This window comes from Balaenoptera physalus, assembly GCF_965194825.1.
Source record: "Balaenoptera physalus genome assembly, chromosome: 19".
NCBI classification, from domain to species: Eukaryota; Metazoa; Chordata; class Mammalia; order Artiodactyla; family Balaenopteridae; genus Balaenoptera; species Balaenoptera physalus.
Window position 1 is genome coordinate 12,389,677 of NC_138900.1, and position 15,630 is coordinate 12,405,306.

General features: G+C 53.7%; 2 protein-coding genes across 4 annotated transcripts; one reads left to right on the forward strand and one right to left on the reverse strand.

The window, feature by feature from the left end:
• The first annotated feature begins 61 nt into the window (after window positions 1-61).
• On the forward strand, window positions 62-8,055 carry EXOSC5 (exosome component 5). Of its 2 annotated transcripts, none has more exons than XM_082438836.1 (6): window positions 62-302; window positions 3,761-3,853; window positions 4,591-4,712; window positions 5,728-5,868; window positions 6,857-6,946; window positions 7,651-8,055. In XM_082438836.1, the coding sequence occupies exons 1-6, from the start codon at window positions 155-157 to the stop codon at window positions 7,741-7,743; spliced, it is 687 nt and encodes a 228-aa protein (XP_082294962.1). In that variant the 5' UTR covers window positions 62-154; the 3' UTR covers window positions 7,744-8,055. The 2 variants fall into 2 exon arrangements, with proteins under 2 accessions (XP_082294962.1, XP_082294963.1); XM_082438837.1 differs by having other exon boundaries at window positions 67-302; window positions 3,740-3,853.
• A 2,157-nt stretch (window positions 8,056-10,212) lies between these two features.
• On the reverse strand, window positions 10,213-14,492 carry TMEM91 (transmembrane protein 91). Of its 2 annotated transcripts, none has more exons than XM_082438857.1 (4): window positions 14,309-14,492; window positions 13,255-13,325; window positions 11,088-11,237; window positions 10,213-10,559 (listed from the first exon to the last, which is right to left on the reverse strand). In XM_082438857.1, exons 1-4 carry the CDS (start codon window positions 14,319-14,321, stop codon window positions 10,401-10,403), a joined length of 393 nt encoding a protein of 130 aa, XP_082294983.1. In that variant the 5' UTR covers window positions 14,322-14,492; the 3' UTR covers window positions 10,213-10,400. The 2 variants fall into 2 exon arrangements, with proteins under 2 accessions (XP_082294983.1, XP_082294982.1); XM_082438856.1 differs by having other exon boundaries at window positions 13,087-13,325.
• Between the last annotated feature and the right edge of the window lie 1,138 nt (window positions 14,493-15,630).

Genomic DNA, 15,630 nt, shown 5'->3' on the forward strand with positions numbered 1-15,630 from the left:
TTGTTAGTAAACGCGGAGCCACGTGCGGGCACCGATCCTGGAGACCCCACCCCCGACCCCGGGTCGGCGCGTGCGCACTAGGTACGCAGTCTGTACGCAAGCGGGCGCTTCTGGGCGGAAGCGACAATCCCGGCTGCACGTGGGCTCCGGCGCGATGGAGGGGACGATGCAGACTGAGACGAAGATCCGCGCTGAGTCTGGAATAGAGTCTGGCCCTCGGGGCCCCAGTTGTAGCCTCCGGCACTTTGCCTGCGAACAGAATTTGTTGTCCCGGCCCGATGGCTCTGCCTCTTTCCTGCAAGGTAGGAACTCACCCAGGTCGTGTTCGTTTTAGGGCGCGGTTACAGTGTACTGTGCTAGCTGGTAAATATTCCTCCTGGACTGGTGCAGTTCTTGCCGGGGTGGATACTACTGCATACGTCAGTAGACATATACCTCTCCCTCCAGACTAGCCGGGAGAAGATATTTCCACTTTAGTAAGTACTCAGAATGAGAGAGGGGCAGATCTCCTCTTAAGAACGAATACTCCAGAATAGGGGAAATCTCCTTATCCGGGTGTCTCCCTTGACTAGGTTCCTCCCCCGCCTCCCACACACGCATCCTGCGTCCATACATCCCAGGGTGAGGCAAACCCCTTTGTTCGCATGAATACCCGGTAGACTGGCAAATCACCACTAGCGGTTTAATTACTCCCTGGACCCGTGGCAGATCTTCTACCGAAGCAGATACTTATCAGATTGAGGGTGATGTCCCCAGCCCCACCCCCACCCATTGGGTAAATATCCCTTTGACTGGGATACACAACTCTTCCTATATCCCTAAGATTGGGGCACGTCTTACCTATTAGGTAAATATCCCCTTCCCCTAGTTAAATAATTCTCAGACTAGACTCACCTCCCTGACCCCGGGAAATATTCCTCTGGAGACAGGCCTAAAGATAACCCCCATAAATGCTTCAGGCCCTGCCTTAGGGCATTACCTCAGACCCAGGTACAGAACCTGCTTTCATTCATTCCTTCATTGAACACATGTATTTTTGCTAGCACTGAGAATACATGGATAAAACATTTTTTAAATCCCTGCCCTAATGGAGTTTACATTCTAGTCAAAGAGACAGACAAAAGATAACTAAGTAAAATATATAGTAAAATGCTGTGGAGAAAAATACAGTAGGGAAGAGGACTAGGGTGTGCCAGAGAGGGTTGCAGTCTTAATTAGGATGGTAAGGAAAGGCCTCACTGAGATGGTACCTTTTGAATAAAAACCTAAAGGTAAGGGAGCAAACCCTAAAGAGATCAAGAGGAAAGCTTACCAAGGATTGGGAACCACAGGGGTAAAGGCCCTGAGGCCAAAACTTGCCTGGTGAGGAATAGTCAGGGGACAAGTGTGGCTGCAGCAGAGACAGGAGGCGGGAGGGAGGTAAGGAGGCCTGCCTGTCATATAAGGCCTAGTGATTGAGAATGGAGTCGTGTGACATGATCTGAATATATATTAACAGAATCTGTCTGGCTGCACTGTTGAGGTTAGAGGGGGAAAGGGGGAGGCGAGGGTGGCTCAGACCAGAGTGGAAGCAGTGCAGGTGGTGAGATTCTGAAGGTAAAACTGACAGATTTTGCAGATGGTTTGGTTTGGGGATATGAAAAAAAGAGGGATAACGTGAAAGTTCTTTTCCCAGATTAGCTGTGCTGGGAGAAGATGGGTTCAGTTTGGAACATTAAATTTACAATGCCTAGTAGACATCCCTGTGGCAATGTGGACTGGGCAGTAGGACATACAAGTCTGGAATTTGGAATCCTTCCGCTATAAATGGTATTTCAAGCTACCGATTGGCAAATGGTATTTCAAGCTACCGATTGGATGGGATCTCCAAGAAAATTAGTATAGATGGAGAAGAGAGGCGGTCCCAGGACTAAGCCCTGTGTCTTCTAGCTTGTGCAGAGCTAGGAAGAGACACTGAGAAGGAGCAGCTAGTAAGGTAGGAGGAAAACCAAGAGAGGGCGGTGACCTGGAGCCCAGAGAAGAACGTGTTTGAGCTGTAAGGGCCAACCAGATGCATTAGTCCTCCTGCAGAGGCTGCGTCACGTGAGGATGGGCTAGACCTGTGGGTTGACAACTTGGACGTATGTCATTGGTGGCGCAGTCAAGAGCTGTTCTGGTGGAGGGATGGGGTCAAGGAGGAAAAGAAAGAGTCAGTGAGAGTCAGTGAGTGGAGACAGCTCTTCAGGAGCTTTGCTGTAAGAGGATCAGATAAACGGGGCAGGGGTTAGATGGGTGTGGGGTCCAGAGGGGAGGGACTCTTGTGCTCACGTGAACCACAGACAGCTCATCTGGAGTAACAGGAAGGAAGGCCCCAGTGTGGATCTAGTTCTACTTGGATAATTTCCCCCTTCGGGTACATTCTCCTGGAGCCAAGAGAATCCCCTCCCTTGTGTGGCAGCTCCTCCTCCCCAACTCCAGGGAAAAAAAGGCCTCTACCCGGGACCTCCCCAGGGCTTAGCTCTCTGGCTAAATGCAGATGCCTGGAGTTTCTTAGAGCTTAAGAAATACTGAGCCCCTTTTGTGTTCTAAAACCCCAAAGCCCAGGACCCTGGAGCAGGGTCCTTTGCGGACCTTCAAAAGTGTGTCCCACATGCTTCTGGCCTCAGAATCTCTGATGAGGTTAAGAATGCAAAGCCTCAGAACCTACCTGCTCCAACTAAGGCTGGCCCTCTACATTTTTGAATTAATTGCTGTGGTGATTCTGATTGCAGGCCAGTGTTTTGAAGCTTTGCTGGAGCTCCGTTTCTTCCCACTGCAGGTTGCAGGCCCAGCTACACAGTAGAATGGCCTGTGGAGCTCTGAGGCTGCTGGTGCCTGAGCCCCAACCCCCAGCAATGGAATTAGGCTCCCTGGGGGAGGGACCTGGGCATCAGTATCTTTTAAAGCTATGCAGTGAGTCCATTGTGCAGCCAGGGTTGAGAACCACTGCGTCATTAGTGGTTATTTTTAACTGGAATAGAGTAGAAGATATCAGAGTATATCAAAGCAATAACGGTAAGAGTTGTTTTTGAGGCTTTTGTTCCATTTACATGCACACAGATTTGGGTGAGTTTTAGGTCCTGCTCTATTTCTTATTGGGAGTTAGGGTCAGAAAAGTTTGCAAGCTGCTGTTGAGGTCCAGTCTCCTCATTCTGCAGATGGTGGAACTAAGGCCCAGAGAAGGGAGCAAAATCAGCTGAGGTTACAGAGCCAGGAGGAAATAAGCAGGTGTCAGGACCCACCCCCGGATATTTATCTCTTTCTCAGATGTCCTGACTGCTGCAGAGTTTGGGGATGTGAGCCTGAGGGAAGAGAGCTGGGCTAAGGGAAGCTTTGGATGGAGAAGTTGGGACCAGCAGCAGTAAGAGGGAGAAAGTTTAGCTCTCAGGAAGAACTTCCCATTAAAGTTTATAATAATAGCTAAAGTCTTTTGGGCACTCAGCCCTTACAGGCAGAGTCCTAAGTGGTTTTCTTTTTATCTCATGTAATCCTCACAGCTGTGAGGGAGGTACTGTAGTTGTCCCCATTTTACAGATGAGGAAGTGGAGGCAGAGAAATGAATCAAGTGCTCAAAGAATCACTACCAACAACTGGTGGGCCACAGTGAGGGTGATGTGGGCAACCCTGGCCACCTGGCTCAGGGCCCACAATGTTAAGTGCCAGGCGTTGGGCCCCAGAGGCAGGGAAGATTTGGGTGAGGCCTCCCGTGCTGTCTCCCCAGGGGATACCTCCGTCCTGGCAGGCGTGTACGGGCCAGCAGAGGTGAAAGTCAGCAAAGAGATCTTCAACAAGGCCACACTGGAGGTGACCCTGAGGCCGAAGATCGGTCTGCCTGGTAATTGGGCCTCTGGCCCGGTGTCTCCCTCACTGCTTTTCCTGGTCTCCACCCTCCCCTCCCTCCTCTCATCACCCCTCAGCTATTTCTTTCTTTTCTTTCTTTCTTTATTTTGGCTGTGCTGGGTCTTAGCTGCGGCATACGGGCTCTTAGTTGCGTCATGCATGTGGGAACTAGTTCCCCGACCAGGGATCGAACCTGGGCCCCCTGCATTGGGTGCGTGGAATCTTACCCACTGGACCACCAGGGAAGTCCCCTGCCCTCAGCTATTTCTGTCTCTTTCTCCAACTCTCTGCTTCTGAGTCTCTGTTTCTGTCACTTTTCTCTCTTTCTCCCTGTCTCTCTCCATCTTCACTCTCCCCTCCTCTTTCCTGGCTCCATCTCTCCTCCTTTCCATTAACCTGTTTTTCCGCTCTTTTACTCTGTCCCCCTCACTCCCCAGGGCTGGGCCCACTGGGATGGGGGTGGACAGCAGCACTGGACACGGGAACTCAGAGGTTCTCCTCCCCGGGAGGCTCCCTTTGGTGGGTGCTGGAAGTGGCAGGGGTCGGGTGGGTGGCAGTCAGGCCCTGCCTCCTTCCCACTGGGACTCCTCTGTCATCCATTCAGGGTCTTCCAGTAACCCGGACTGGGACTGCAGGCCCTTTTCCAGAGGGTTTGGGTGGGGCATATGGAGGAAGGTGAGCCAGATGGAAGGGACGAGGCTGACAACCCCACCCCACCCCTGATTTCCCCAGGCGTAGCGGAGAAGAGCCGGGAGCGGCTGATCAGAAACACGTGTGAAGCGGTGGTGCTGGGAGCTCTGCACCCCCGCACCTCCATAACCGTGGTGCTGCAGGTCGTCAGCGATGCTGGCTCTGTATCCTTTCCCCCAGGCCACCTCCTCCAGGAAGTCCTCCAGAATCCAAAGCCTGTGCCAGTGACCTCAACTCTGACCCTGAGCTTGGATTTGAGGCTCAACACCGGGGGAGCCCTGAGCAGGTAGAACCTTAGGTTCAGCAGCTCAGCCTTGAAAGATCGCTGTGGTTTGGGTGCGAAAGGTAGAGGTCAAGGACCAGAAACGGGCATTTCTAGACGGCTTTGCAGGTGCATGGCCCTGCGTTGGGCAGACACTTCACAGATGAGGGAAAAGGAGGACTATTGCGAACCCATTTCACAGAGGGGAGGCAATGGAGGGTCAGTGGCAGAGGTGGGACTGACTGATTGTGAAGCTGGGCCCTGGGGAAGAAAGACTTGAGGAAACTGAGGTGGGGCCAGCTGTCTGACTCAGGCCTGTGCTCACCTTGCACTGTGCCAGGGCCACATCTCTCCCCTGGACTGTGGGCTCCCTGGGGACACCGACCCCTCCCTCTGTCACCCTACCTGTCTATCGCCTGGTAGCACTGCATGCTCTAGATACCCCAGCTCCAGGCCTGGCTCTGCCACTGCCTACTTGTGTGATCTTGGAAGGCTTCTGCCCTCCGTTTCCCTGAAGGTACATATCTGTTGAATATCATTATGATCCCTGCTTGAGGCTCAGAGGGAATACGTAACTTGCTCAAGGTCACACAGCTTAGAGGTGGCAAATTCAGGTCTGGAACCCAAGGATACTTGATCCCAGAACTACTCTGCCTTTTTGTGATCAATTAGTGACGTCTGCTACAGGCACTGGCAGGGTGAATGGAGGCATGGATGTGTTCTGCTGACCAGCCCTCCAGTAGAAACTCTTAACCTGGGAATTCCCTGGCGGTCCAGTGGTTAGGACTCTGCTCTCTCACTGCTGAGGGCCTGGGTTCAATCCCTGGTTGGGGAAATAAGATCCCACAAGCTTCACAGCATGGCCAAAAAAAAGGAAGAAAAAAAAGAAACTCTTAACCACTGCCTGTGGCACTCAGCTCCTGGCCTGTTGCCTGAATGCCGCCTGCATGGCACTGGTGGACGCAGGTGTGCCCATGCGGGCCCTCTTCTGTGGGGTCACCTGTGCTCTGGACTCTGATGGGACCCTCCTGCTGGACCCCACAGCCAAGCAAGAAAAGGTAGGTATGAAGGGCAGGGTGGTAAAAGGCCTTGGGCAGACACTCTTCCTCTCCTCCTCTAGGCCTCACTTCTCCAAAACAGTTGGCTTGTACCACCTCAGTCTCAGCTGGCAAGCTCTGCCCTGTTCATCTGGGCAAGTGCTAGAAACCCAGCTCTAACCTGCTGAAGCAAAAAGGGAATTGATTTTAAGAGGTTCAAAAACAAAAGCAAAGGAGGAAAGTTTTTTCTTCACTGGCTCAGGGTCACAGTGTGCTAGGGTTCTGGTTATTCCCAGTTATCTGCCAAGGACTGTACAGTCACATCCAGTCGGGAAAGCAGAAACCCCTTGGGGGATTTCAGACAGAGAGAATTTAATTCAGGGAACTAGTTATAACCATATTGGAAGAGCTGAAGGAGCAAAAGGGAAGAAGAGAGGACACCCAGAGATTAGAAGCCGGAAGCCAGCTCCTGCTCGGTACTGGTGGAGACACTGGTGCAGTCAGATCTAGATGCACAGAGACGGTCTGGCTTTGCCCTGGCTGCTGAAGTCCAGAACCCACCCCATCTCCATGCCTCCTGTGGCAGGTGATAGGCCCCAAACTCCTGCTGCAATGAGGACCAGGATGCTCTCTCCTCCCTCCCAGTCTCCCACCAGATTCCTGGTAGAACCTAACGGGCAGGGGAATCTGGGAAATACAGTTTGCTGGCTTCCAGCCCCAGCAGTACAGAGCACTGCAGGGAGATGGGAGGCACCGGGGAGTGACCGGCACTGGGGCTGCTGCCCCTGTGGCGCAGGATGCTGTGCTCTGAAGCCCGTGTCAGGACCATGTGGTGGAATGTGGCATGGGGAGCGATTACTCAAGGAAGCAGAGAAGGGGTGGTATGTAGACCAAAAAAAAAAAATACACTTGATACGTGAGTGAAAAGTAAGCCCCCTCTTTGGGACCAGCTGAGATTGTGTCTGAGGAGAGAGTCCCAGGTCCCCCACCTTGTACCCCTCATCCCTAGGAGTCCCGGGCAGTCCTGACCTTTGCACTTGACAGCGTGGAACGGAAGCTGCTGATGTCCACCACCAAGGGGCTCTACTCTGATGCTGAGGTACCAGTGTGCAATTGGGGGTGAATGCCAGATCCTTCCCACCCACCTGACACGAGGTCCTGTCCCAGTCCTAAGAAGCTTAAGGAGGGCCCCGTCCTTGCATCCCCTCTGTAAATAGGAGTTTTCAAACTTTGTAGCCATAGAAACCTTTGTGGGAATTTTAAAGGGAAGACCAATTTATGAGAAGAGAGGCACAGGTTGAAATCAAGAGATGGGGGCACCTGGAGGCCTCCCAGCTTCCAGCTCAGAGCTGTGCACCCCGGAACTCGGGGTGTCTGAAAAACAGAGTTTGGCACCTGTTGGGCCAAATGGTCTCCAAGAATATTTCCCACCTGGCCCTCCTGTGAATCCAGGTATACATGGCAGCCAGGTTCCATGGCTTTTAAGACTATTTGGAGTCACAGGGCCTGTGGCTCTAAAATTCCAATCTGGCCCCGGAGCTCAACAAGGTTGGGGTCACGTCCAGGGGTCAGGATGCCTGATGCCATTGGTCTGAGGGCCTGGAGCTGCTGGAACCTGACCCCTGAGGCCTTCCCCTTGAAGGAGCCCATGAAGTGGGGAAGAAGGAAATGCACAGGGAGTAATCCCCGCTCCACCTGCCTCCCCTTGGGGGGCGGGGCTCCCGGTGAACAGGGAGGTGGGGCCCGTCAGGCCGTGTGGGTGCAGGCCTGGGCCCGCAGCACTGAGCCCCTCTCCCTTCCCAGCTCCAGCAGTGCCTGGCCGCAGCCCAGGCTGCTTCCCAGCACGTCTTCCGCTTCTACCGGGAATCTCTGCAGAGGCGTTACTCCAAGAGCTGAGGCACGCCAGGGCAAGCTGCCCCTCCCACCACCTCCAGCGTCAAATAAACTGGTAGCCCAGCCCTGCTGAGAAAGTGGCTATAGCCAGCCCCTGGGCCCAGGGGGCACAGACCCCACCCCACCCCAGGAAAACACTAGTAGGATGGTGCATTTATTGACTGAATCTACTCACTTTAGCAGCCCGGTGAAGTGGGACTGCTGTTAGAGTGTGCAGGCCCTGCTGGGTGCTGAGGCCTCAGCAGTGAATGAGGCCCACGTCCCAGGTTCGAGGAGCAGTGAAGTGATGGGCAAATAAAATTGGTGTTTTTTGGATGGTGGATGCTCTTTCAAAACAAACAGGGAAGACGGGTTTAGGTGAGTCGGGGAGAGGGCAGATTTAATACATCAGTCGGGGACACCTCCGTGGAGAGGGGAACGTCTGAGGGAAGCCCAGGAGGAGGCCAGGGACGAACTCAGGGACTCATGGACATGTGGGGGAGGACCCCCTGGCAGAGGTTCAAGGACCAGCAAGGTGGCCAGTGTGGCTGGAGCAGAGTGACTAAGGGGAGAGTAAGGAGATGGTCGGGGAGGCAGTGGGCTTTGTGGGCCTCGGAGGGGAATCTGGCCCTGAATGCTGCTTTTACCCACCCGGCAACCCTGTGAGGTGTGGCTGTTACAGTCTCTGTTTTAAGGTAAGGAAACAAGGGACTTCCCTGGTGGCGCAGTGGTTACGAATCCGCCTGCCAGTGCAGGGAACACGGGTTCGAGCCCTGGTCCGGGAAGATCCCACATGCCAAGGAGCACTTAAGCCCGTGAGCCACAGCTACTGAACTTGTGCTCTAGAGCCCTCAAGCCACAACTACTGAGCCCACATGCCACAGCTGCTGAGCCCACGCGCCTAGAGCCCGTGCTCCACAACAAGAGTAGCCCCCGCTCGCTGCAACTAGAGAGAGCCTGCGTGCAGTAACGAAGACCCAACGCAGCCAAAAAAATGAAATTCAAGAAAGAATAAGGTAAGGGAACAAGCTCAGAAGCCAGTTAACCGCCAGAGGTCACCAGCTAGTTAAGTGGTGGAGCACAGGTCCCACTCAAGACTCCAGACCCAGGGACTTCCCTGGCTGTCCAGCAGTTAAGACTCCACGCGTCCACTACAGGGGGCACGGCTTCGATCCCTAGTTGGGGATCCCGCGTGCCACTTGGTGCGGCCAAAAAAAAAGTCCAGACCCAGAGCCCTCACTATGCAGACAAACACCGGAGGTGCCAGCGCATTCTGGACCTCGGGTCCCTGTCTGTGAAAGGAAGTGACCGAGGCCTGTTGGTTCTCTGTCAGGGGTGATAGCAACCCCCTAAGGGGCTTTTGGAAATGGGTGTATTTTCAGTTCTGATTTGACTGATCCCCACCCTCACATTCAGGGGGCAGGAGCCAAGATCCCGCTAGCATCCAGCAAGGAATAACGTTCCCACAGGTCGGCCACATGGCTGCCAGATCCTGTCTGCCACTTATGTTTAGGGGTTTATGGTGAAAATGACACGTCTGGGGGCCCTCTGCTGCACACTTCACATGCTTAAACTGGCCCACACGGTGCCCACAATTGCCCCTTTGAGCAGGTGTCATTTTCATCCCCAGTAAACAAGAAGGAAATGCATAAATATCTTTAGCTTGAAATTACACCCGTGAAGACGCACAGGAGAGCACAAACGGGGAATAGTGTTTTCTTCTAGCAAGGTTAAATGGCATTAAGTGGAATGAAAAAACTAAACCACTTTCACTTTATTACTTGGTAATATCAGGCTCCATTTAATGTACCTCTGATAAGCTCAGGACAGGGCTGTTTGGCCTGCCGCAGTGCCAGCACTTTGAGGCCTGAAGGTCCCATCCCTCCCAATCTCAGGCTATGTGACGGGGCTGCCTCCTAGCCCGGGTGGGCCACTGAGAGGGTGCCTGGGGAAGAGGACCTTTGGGGTACCAGAGCTGCCTGCTCCATTCTCCTCCCCCACGAGGCGGAGCCTGTGCAGTGAAGCCAAGAGATGGGGAGACCAGACTATTATCTGAGGCCCTCAGTATAGTTCTCCCTCAGCTTTCTTCCCCTTTGTTGTGTAAGGCAGTCTGAGTTGGATTTCTGCCACTTGCTGTCGAAGGAGCTCCGGGGGAGGCTGCTGTTTACACTGCATGACTCATTTAGTCTTCAGAACTGCTCCAGGTGTGGGAGAAATTAGTCCCATTTTGCAGATGAGGAGAAGTGAGGCTCAGAAGGTACGTGGGCGGAGGTTACACAGTGAACTTGGAGGAGGAAGGCCTTGGAACCTGGCTTTCTCTAATTCTCTACCTATCACCCACGTTGTGAAGAGAATATTCTGCAACTTGGAAGCCCTCCGAGCTTCCTCGGATTCCCTCTTCTCTGGCTCTGAGGTGTCCGGGAGCACCCCGGGGGGCAGCCTGTCACTCTGGCCCGTCCCTTCCGCCTTCCCACACACACAGACAGACACAGGTTTCGCGGCAGGAGTGTCTGGTGTTTAATTGCTCTTTGCGGCCTCCAGGAAGGGGGGTGGGGGAGAACCGACTCACTCCCCGTTTCTGGATGCTGCCGCCGCTGCCTCATCCACCTGGATTCTCCACTCCGACCGCGGACGCGCTGGGCGGCCGGCCTCTGGGTTCACAGTGAGGACCGCAGGGGCAACTAGGGCGGGTCCCGGGAGGCGAGGTAGGCGGCCAGGGTCACCAGGGCGGCCACGTACATGCACACGCCCAGCCCGACGGCCAGGACCCCCAGCAGGAAGGCGCGGCGGGAGGCGGCCCCTGCCCCCTGGACGTCCCCCTCGGCCCAAGCCTTGTTGGTCTGTGGAGGCGGTGCAGCGGTGACTCAGGTATCCCCTCATCCCACCCTGCTTCCCGCAGCCCGACCCCTCCCCCACCCAACACACCCATGTATTCATTCATATGTTCCAAAAACATAGGGAGCAGCTACTGTGGGTCAGGCACAGTTGGGCACTGGGGATACTGGGTGACTAATAAAAATATATATATATTACTATATGTTACAGTTCTAATTCGCTGAGCCTCACAACGACCCTGAGGCAGGAATTATTCATTCCCATTTTACAGATGAGGAAAATGAGGCACCGGGAGTTTAACCGGCTTGCCCACAACCTTACCAGAGGGTGGCGGGCCTAGGATTGGAGCTCAGGTTCTTAACCACCACTCTGGGCTGCCCTCTGTGAAAAATGCCTCATTTTACCCCTGAATGTTTCTATGTAAATCCTTTTCTCCATCACTTTTTTTTCCCCCAAGCATGCCTCCTCTTTTCTTTTGAATGTATTTTTCTCTTCTATATCCAACCCCCTCCCAGCTCCACCCACAGACTGACCTTCTGGGCCAGGCAGAAGGCGGCAATGCCCACGGGCCAGAAACAGCACAGCATGGAGAAGACAGCCAAGCCGAGGTGGTCGTGGGGTAGGAGTGGGGAGAGAAGGCCGCCCCCATCCCAGTCCGAGTCACTGTCACTGGATGACACATCCTATGGGCAGGAGACAGCCTAAGTGGTCATCTCCACCCATCTTCCTTGCCCCACTGCTCCACTCCCCATGCCCCCAAAGACACAAAGAGAGAAAAATGTTCCAAGAGGTAGGCTCTTGACTTGCCCACATCCTGGATCCCTCTGACGGGAAGCTCTGGACCCTGTCTCCAGAGAAAAGCCTCACCCACACTCAAAAGCTTTGAGTTCAATTTCAAGGAGTTCACAGGTCCACGCATGGATACTACAGCTGCTTATAAGCTCTGAGTTAAAAACCGCTGAAGTGGAGACAGAAACCAATGGGGACTGGACCCTGCAAAAAGATGGCGATTAGGGGAGCCAGCTCTGGTGGCCTAAATTACTAGGACAAACCTGCCTGCTGAAACTACAGGTTCTAGGTTAAAAAATATATATTTTTTAATCTTGCATCAAATAGCTCACAAGACTTCAAGGAGTTACTGTAAAGCCAAAACTGAAGTGAAAATCAAGGTTAATTTAACAGAGAGGTCAAATGAACAGAGAAGGCCCCTTCTGCCCTGCAGGCATTTACCAATCCCTGAATGAAAAATTAACCTTTCATTCAGACCTTGAACTAGATTAAAAATGATCTTTAACTGGTAGTACCCCCAGACAGCTGACAAAAGCAAACCAAATCCTCTCCTGAGGAAGGTACTTTCATTCTAGGCCTCAAAACAATTTTTCAAATACAATGACCAGCATGCAGTCAAAGATAACCAGGCACACAGGAACCGTGGAGGAGAATTAGCAGAAATAATAAGGCCCTCAAAGTCTTCAAATAATGGGATTATTTGACACAAACCATGTCAAAGCAAAGCTTACTGCCACAGTGTGGCAGACTGTGTTTCCAAAAATGGCCACACCCATCTGACTGATAATCTTCTCATCAGGGGTGAGGTCTATGTCCACTTTCCTTGAGTCTGGGCAGGCTATGATTCATTTGTAATTGATAGAATGTGGTGGAAGTAATGCAACACGACTTGCAAGCATAAGTCAGAAAAGGTGAAAAAAAAAAATTAAAAAAAGAAAAAAAAAAAAAAAAAGGTGAGGCAGCTTCTGCTTTGCTGAAACACTCCTGCTGGAGGTTGGAGGCACATAAGGAGTCTGGCTGCCCTGAAGCCGCCATGCTGTAAGCCCAAACCAGCCCACATGGGGAGACTCCTGCAGAAGCCCTGAGACTACATTAAGAGAGAGATAGTCAACGAGACCCCAGCTGCTTCAGACCCTGACTGTTCCACCTCTAGCCACTGGCTGACCGCAACCTCATGAAAGACCCTGAGGCAGAACCACCCAAGTCCTTCCCAAGTTCCCAACCCATGGAAACCATGAGCCATGATGATTGTTGTTGTTTTAAGCTACTAAGCTTTGGGGGTGATTTCTTATATGGCAATAGCAACTGGAAAACCATGTTTAGCAAATAAAAGACATGCTTGACAATATGCACAAGGAATAAGAAATTATAAAAAATGACATTAATTGGAAAAAAGAGAGAGAGAACAGAGGCACAGAGATGCATCGGCTTTGGAAAGAGATAGACTGGTAGAGAACAGGGGGGGTCAGAAATCAGAGGGAAGACAAACAGAGCCAAAGGGAACAAAGATGAGAGATGAATTTGGAGAGAAAAAGGTAAAGAAGCCAGGTGGGATGGAGAACAGGAAAAACCACACCTGGAAACCCAGGGAGGCCACACGCAGTTGTGAAGTGAGACTCCAGGCCAGCAGCTGGCAGCTGGAGTTGGCCAGCAGCCTGCCGGATGTTGGCCGCAGCTGGATTCACCTCCAGCCCCCTCCCCCAGCTCCCACTAAGGAGCCTACCTTAGTGGTCCTGCTCCTACCTCAAGGTCGGGGAGCCCTGGCTCCCCCAGTACAGCACTCACAGAAGGAAGAGATGGTGGCAAGAACTGCCAACCCCTCAGTGATTCTGCAAAGGCTGTCTCTCGAAAGGGAGGCCCTGGCTCAGGCTCGCCAGGCTTCTGGACAGGGGGCTCACCGCCTACACCCACCAGCAGAGGCTGTTGGAGCTCTGGAAGACTGGGCTTGTCCATGGCTGGGGAGGGGCTCCCAGAGGGGCTTCCTGGGGGTAGGGGAAAGAAAAAGACAAGTTGTAAAAGTCTCACTTTTATCCTTCCCCTGACTCCTGGCTTTGGAGAGACTCCAGGCAGAGACTAGGTAGCTGAACCATCCTCAGACCCATTTTACAGATAGTAAAACCGAGGCCCAGAGAGTAACAGAGGTTGATCCAAGTTGTGAAGAGAACTCAGGACTCTGGACATTCAGTTCCAGGCTTCTCTCTCCTCAGGCAAAAACCACACACCTGTTGCACATTTATTCTAAACCATGCCTTACACACTTACTTGGCCCATGAACTACATACCCATCCTGGGTTGACACTCTCATCCCTCTCCCCCACACCCATCCCCAATGATGCGGTTCACACACCGCCTGTGCCCCCAAGCCTGTGCACTCTCAATACCCAAGTCCCCTGCCACACATACCCATCCAGGCAAGCCCAATCCCCACCTCCACTTGTGCACATTCACATTCCAAGGGACTGTTTGCATACTTGCCCCAAACAACACCTCCCAACGGTCTTACACACTCACCCCAAATAACTCCTTGCACATTCATCCTAATCCCCCCAGCATCAGATTCTCCCCAGATGCACATATATGCACAGGCTTCCCACACATGCAGGCTGGACACTCTCCCCTGTCCCCATCACTTCCCTTGCACATCTGCCCAAAGACCCGCGGCCACACACCCCTCTCTTTCTCCACCCACATCCATGGCCCACACCCACCCGCTCCGCTGACACCTCCTGTTTTACTAGAATCCACCTTTCCACACTTCCCCCATAACACCACCAACCCACCACACAACTCAACCACGGAGACTATTCTTCTCGCCCTCACAATCCCCCTGCGGGGGTCCCCAAGTCTCCCGCCCTCAGTCCAAACCTGGCTTGAGCCGATTTCCTGGCCAAGGGTTTGCCTCCCTGTCCCCAGCGCCAGGACCCGGGAGAAGAGCGGTGTCCCCCGAGCTGCGCCCCTCACTCACCGCCCACGGCCATAGGCCGGGACCTCCTGGGCTCTCCGCACCGACACCCTCCCCGATCCTGCCGCTCAGGTGGGGGAACTCAGTGAGCCCCGCGCTCCTAGGGGTCTGGGCCTGGGGGCGCGGGGTCTGAGAGCTCCGCTGCGCGCCCCTCTCAGCGCCCCGGGCCCGCGGCGAGGGCGGGGGTGGGGGCGGGGCGGTGGGCTCCCGGGCTCCGCCCCCAGAGGAGGCCGCGGGGAGGGGGGCGGGGGGAGGATGGGGCCTTGAAGGCCGACGTCAGCGCCCGGCGCTGGCCCTTGCCACCCCGGGTGCGGAGGAGCAGGCGGAGGTCTCCGAGGTCAGCGGGCCCTGACATCCCGAAGCCAGACCCAAACGCTGCAGGACGGAGGACGGGGCGCCCCGATTCTCCAGAGCCTTCCTGGCTTGTCCCTGCTTCCACCCCACTGCCCTCCCCCCTCCCCAACAGTAAAAACAGCAACCCCGGCTAACTGTGGGCACGGTTCTTAGTGCTTTACATATACACGTACACGTTTATTCCCGAGAACGACCTAAGAGGCACTGTCATTGATTGTCCTGTCGTGCCCAGGAGGAAGCGGGCGCAGAGAGTTAGAACTTGCCTAAAAGCGTGCCGCCGGGTCACTGAGTGCAGACTACGCCCGGCGCGGGGGTTAGATACCCTACGTTCATCAACGCACGGATTCCTCTCAGTAGCTCTATTTCTATCCCTGTTAGGCAGTTAAGGAAACTGAGGCTCAGAGACGCGTGCTCACTTGGCCAAGGTAAACAACTGGTACTAGGACCGACCCGCAGATTGTAACCCAGGGCTGTGTTTCTTGCCGGCCCAAGTGGAGGGGAGAAAGCAGAGGCAGAAGGTGCGGCGGGGGCTTCCAGGGAAAGGGGCGGTGCTGGGAGTGGGCCAGGGATGGCGAGCTGCTTAGCAGGTGGTACAGGTGGTGGTTATGAGTTAGTGTTTGGACCCACACAGACCTGAGTTCCTTTCCAGGCTCTTCAAAGCACTCGTTGTGTGACCTCTGGATAATGGCATCACCTCTCTGAACCCCAATTTCTTCATCTGTGAAATAGGGTAAATAACCCCTGCCTCTTAGATGTGATAACATATATAAAGCACTTAGATTAGGTGCCATAACAAATGGCCAACATTTGCCCCAAACTAGGCACTCTGAACGTGTTTGATGGTGTTTAGGAATATAATTATTTACATCCGTCTTCATCAGTCTGATTAGGGGACTCTTCTCGCCCAGCAGTCCTCCACCTCCTTCAGGGAGGCCACCCAGCTTGCACTGGCTTCTCTTTCTCGGAAGCCC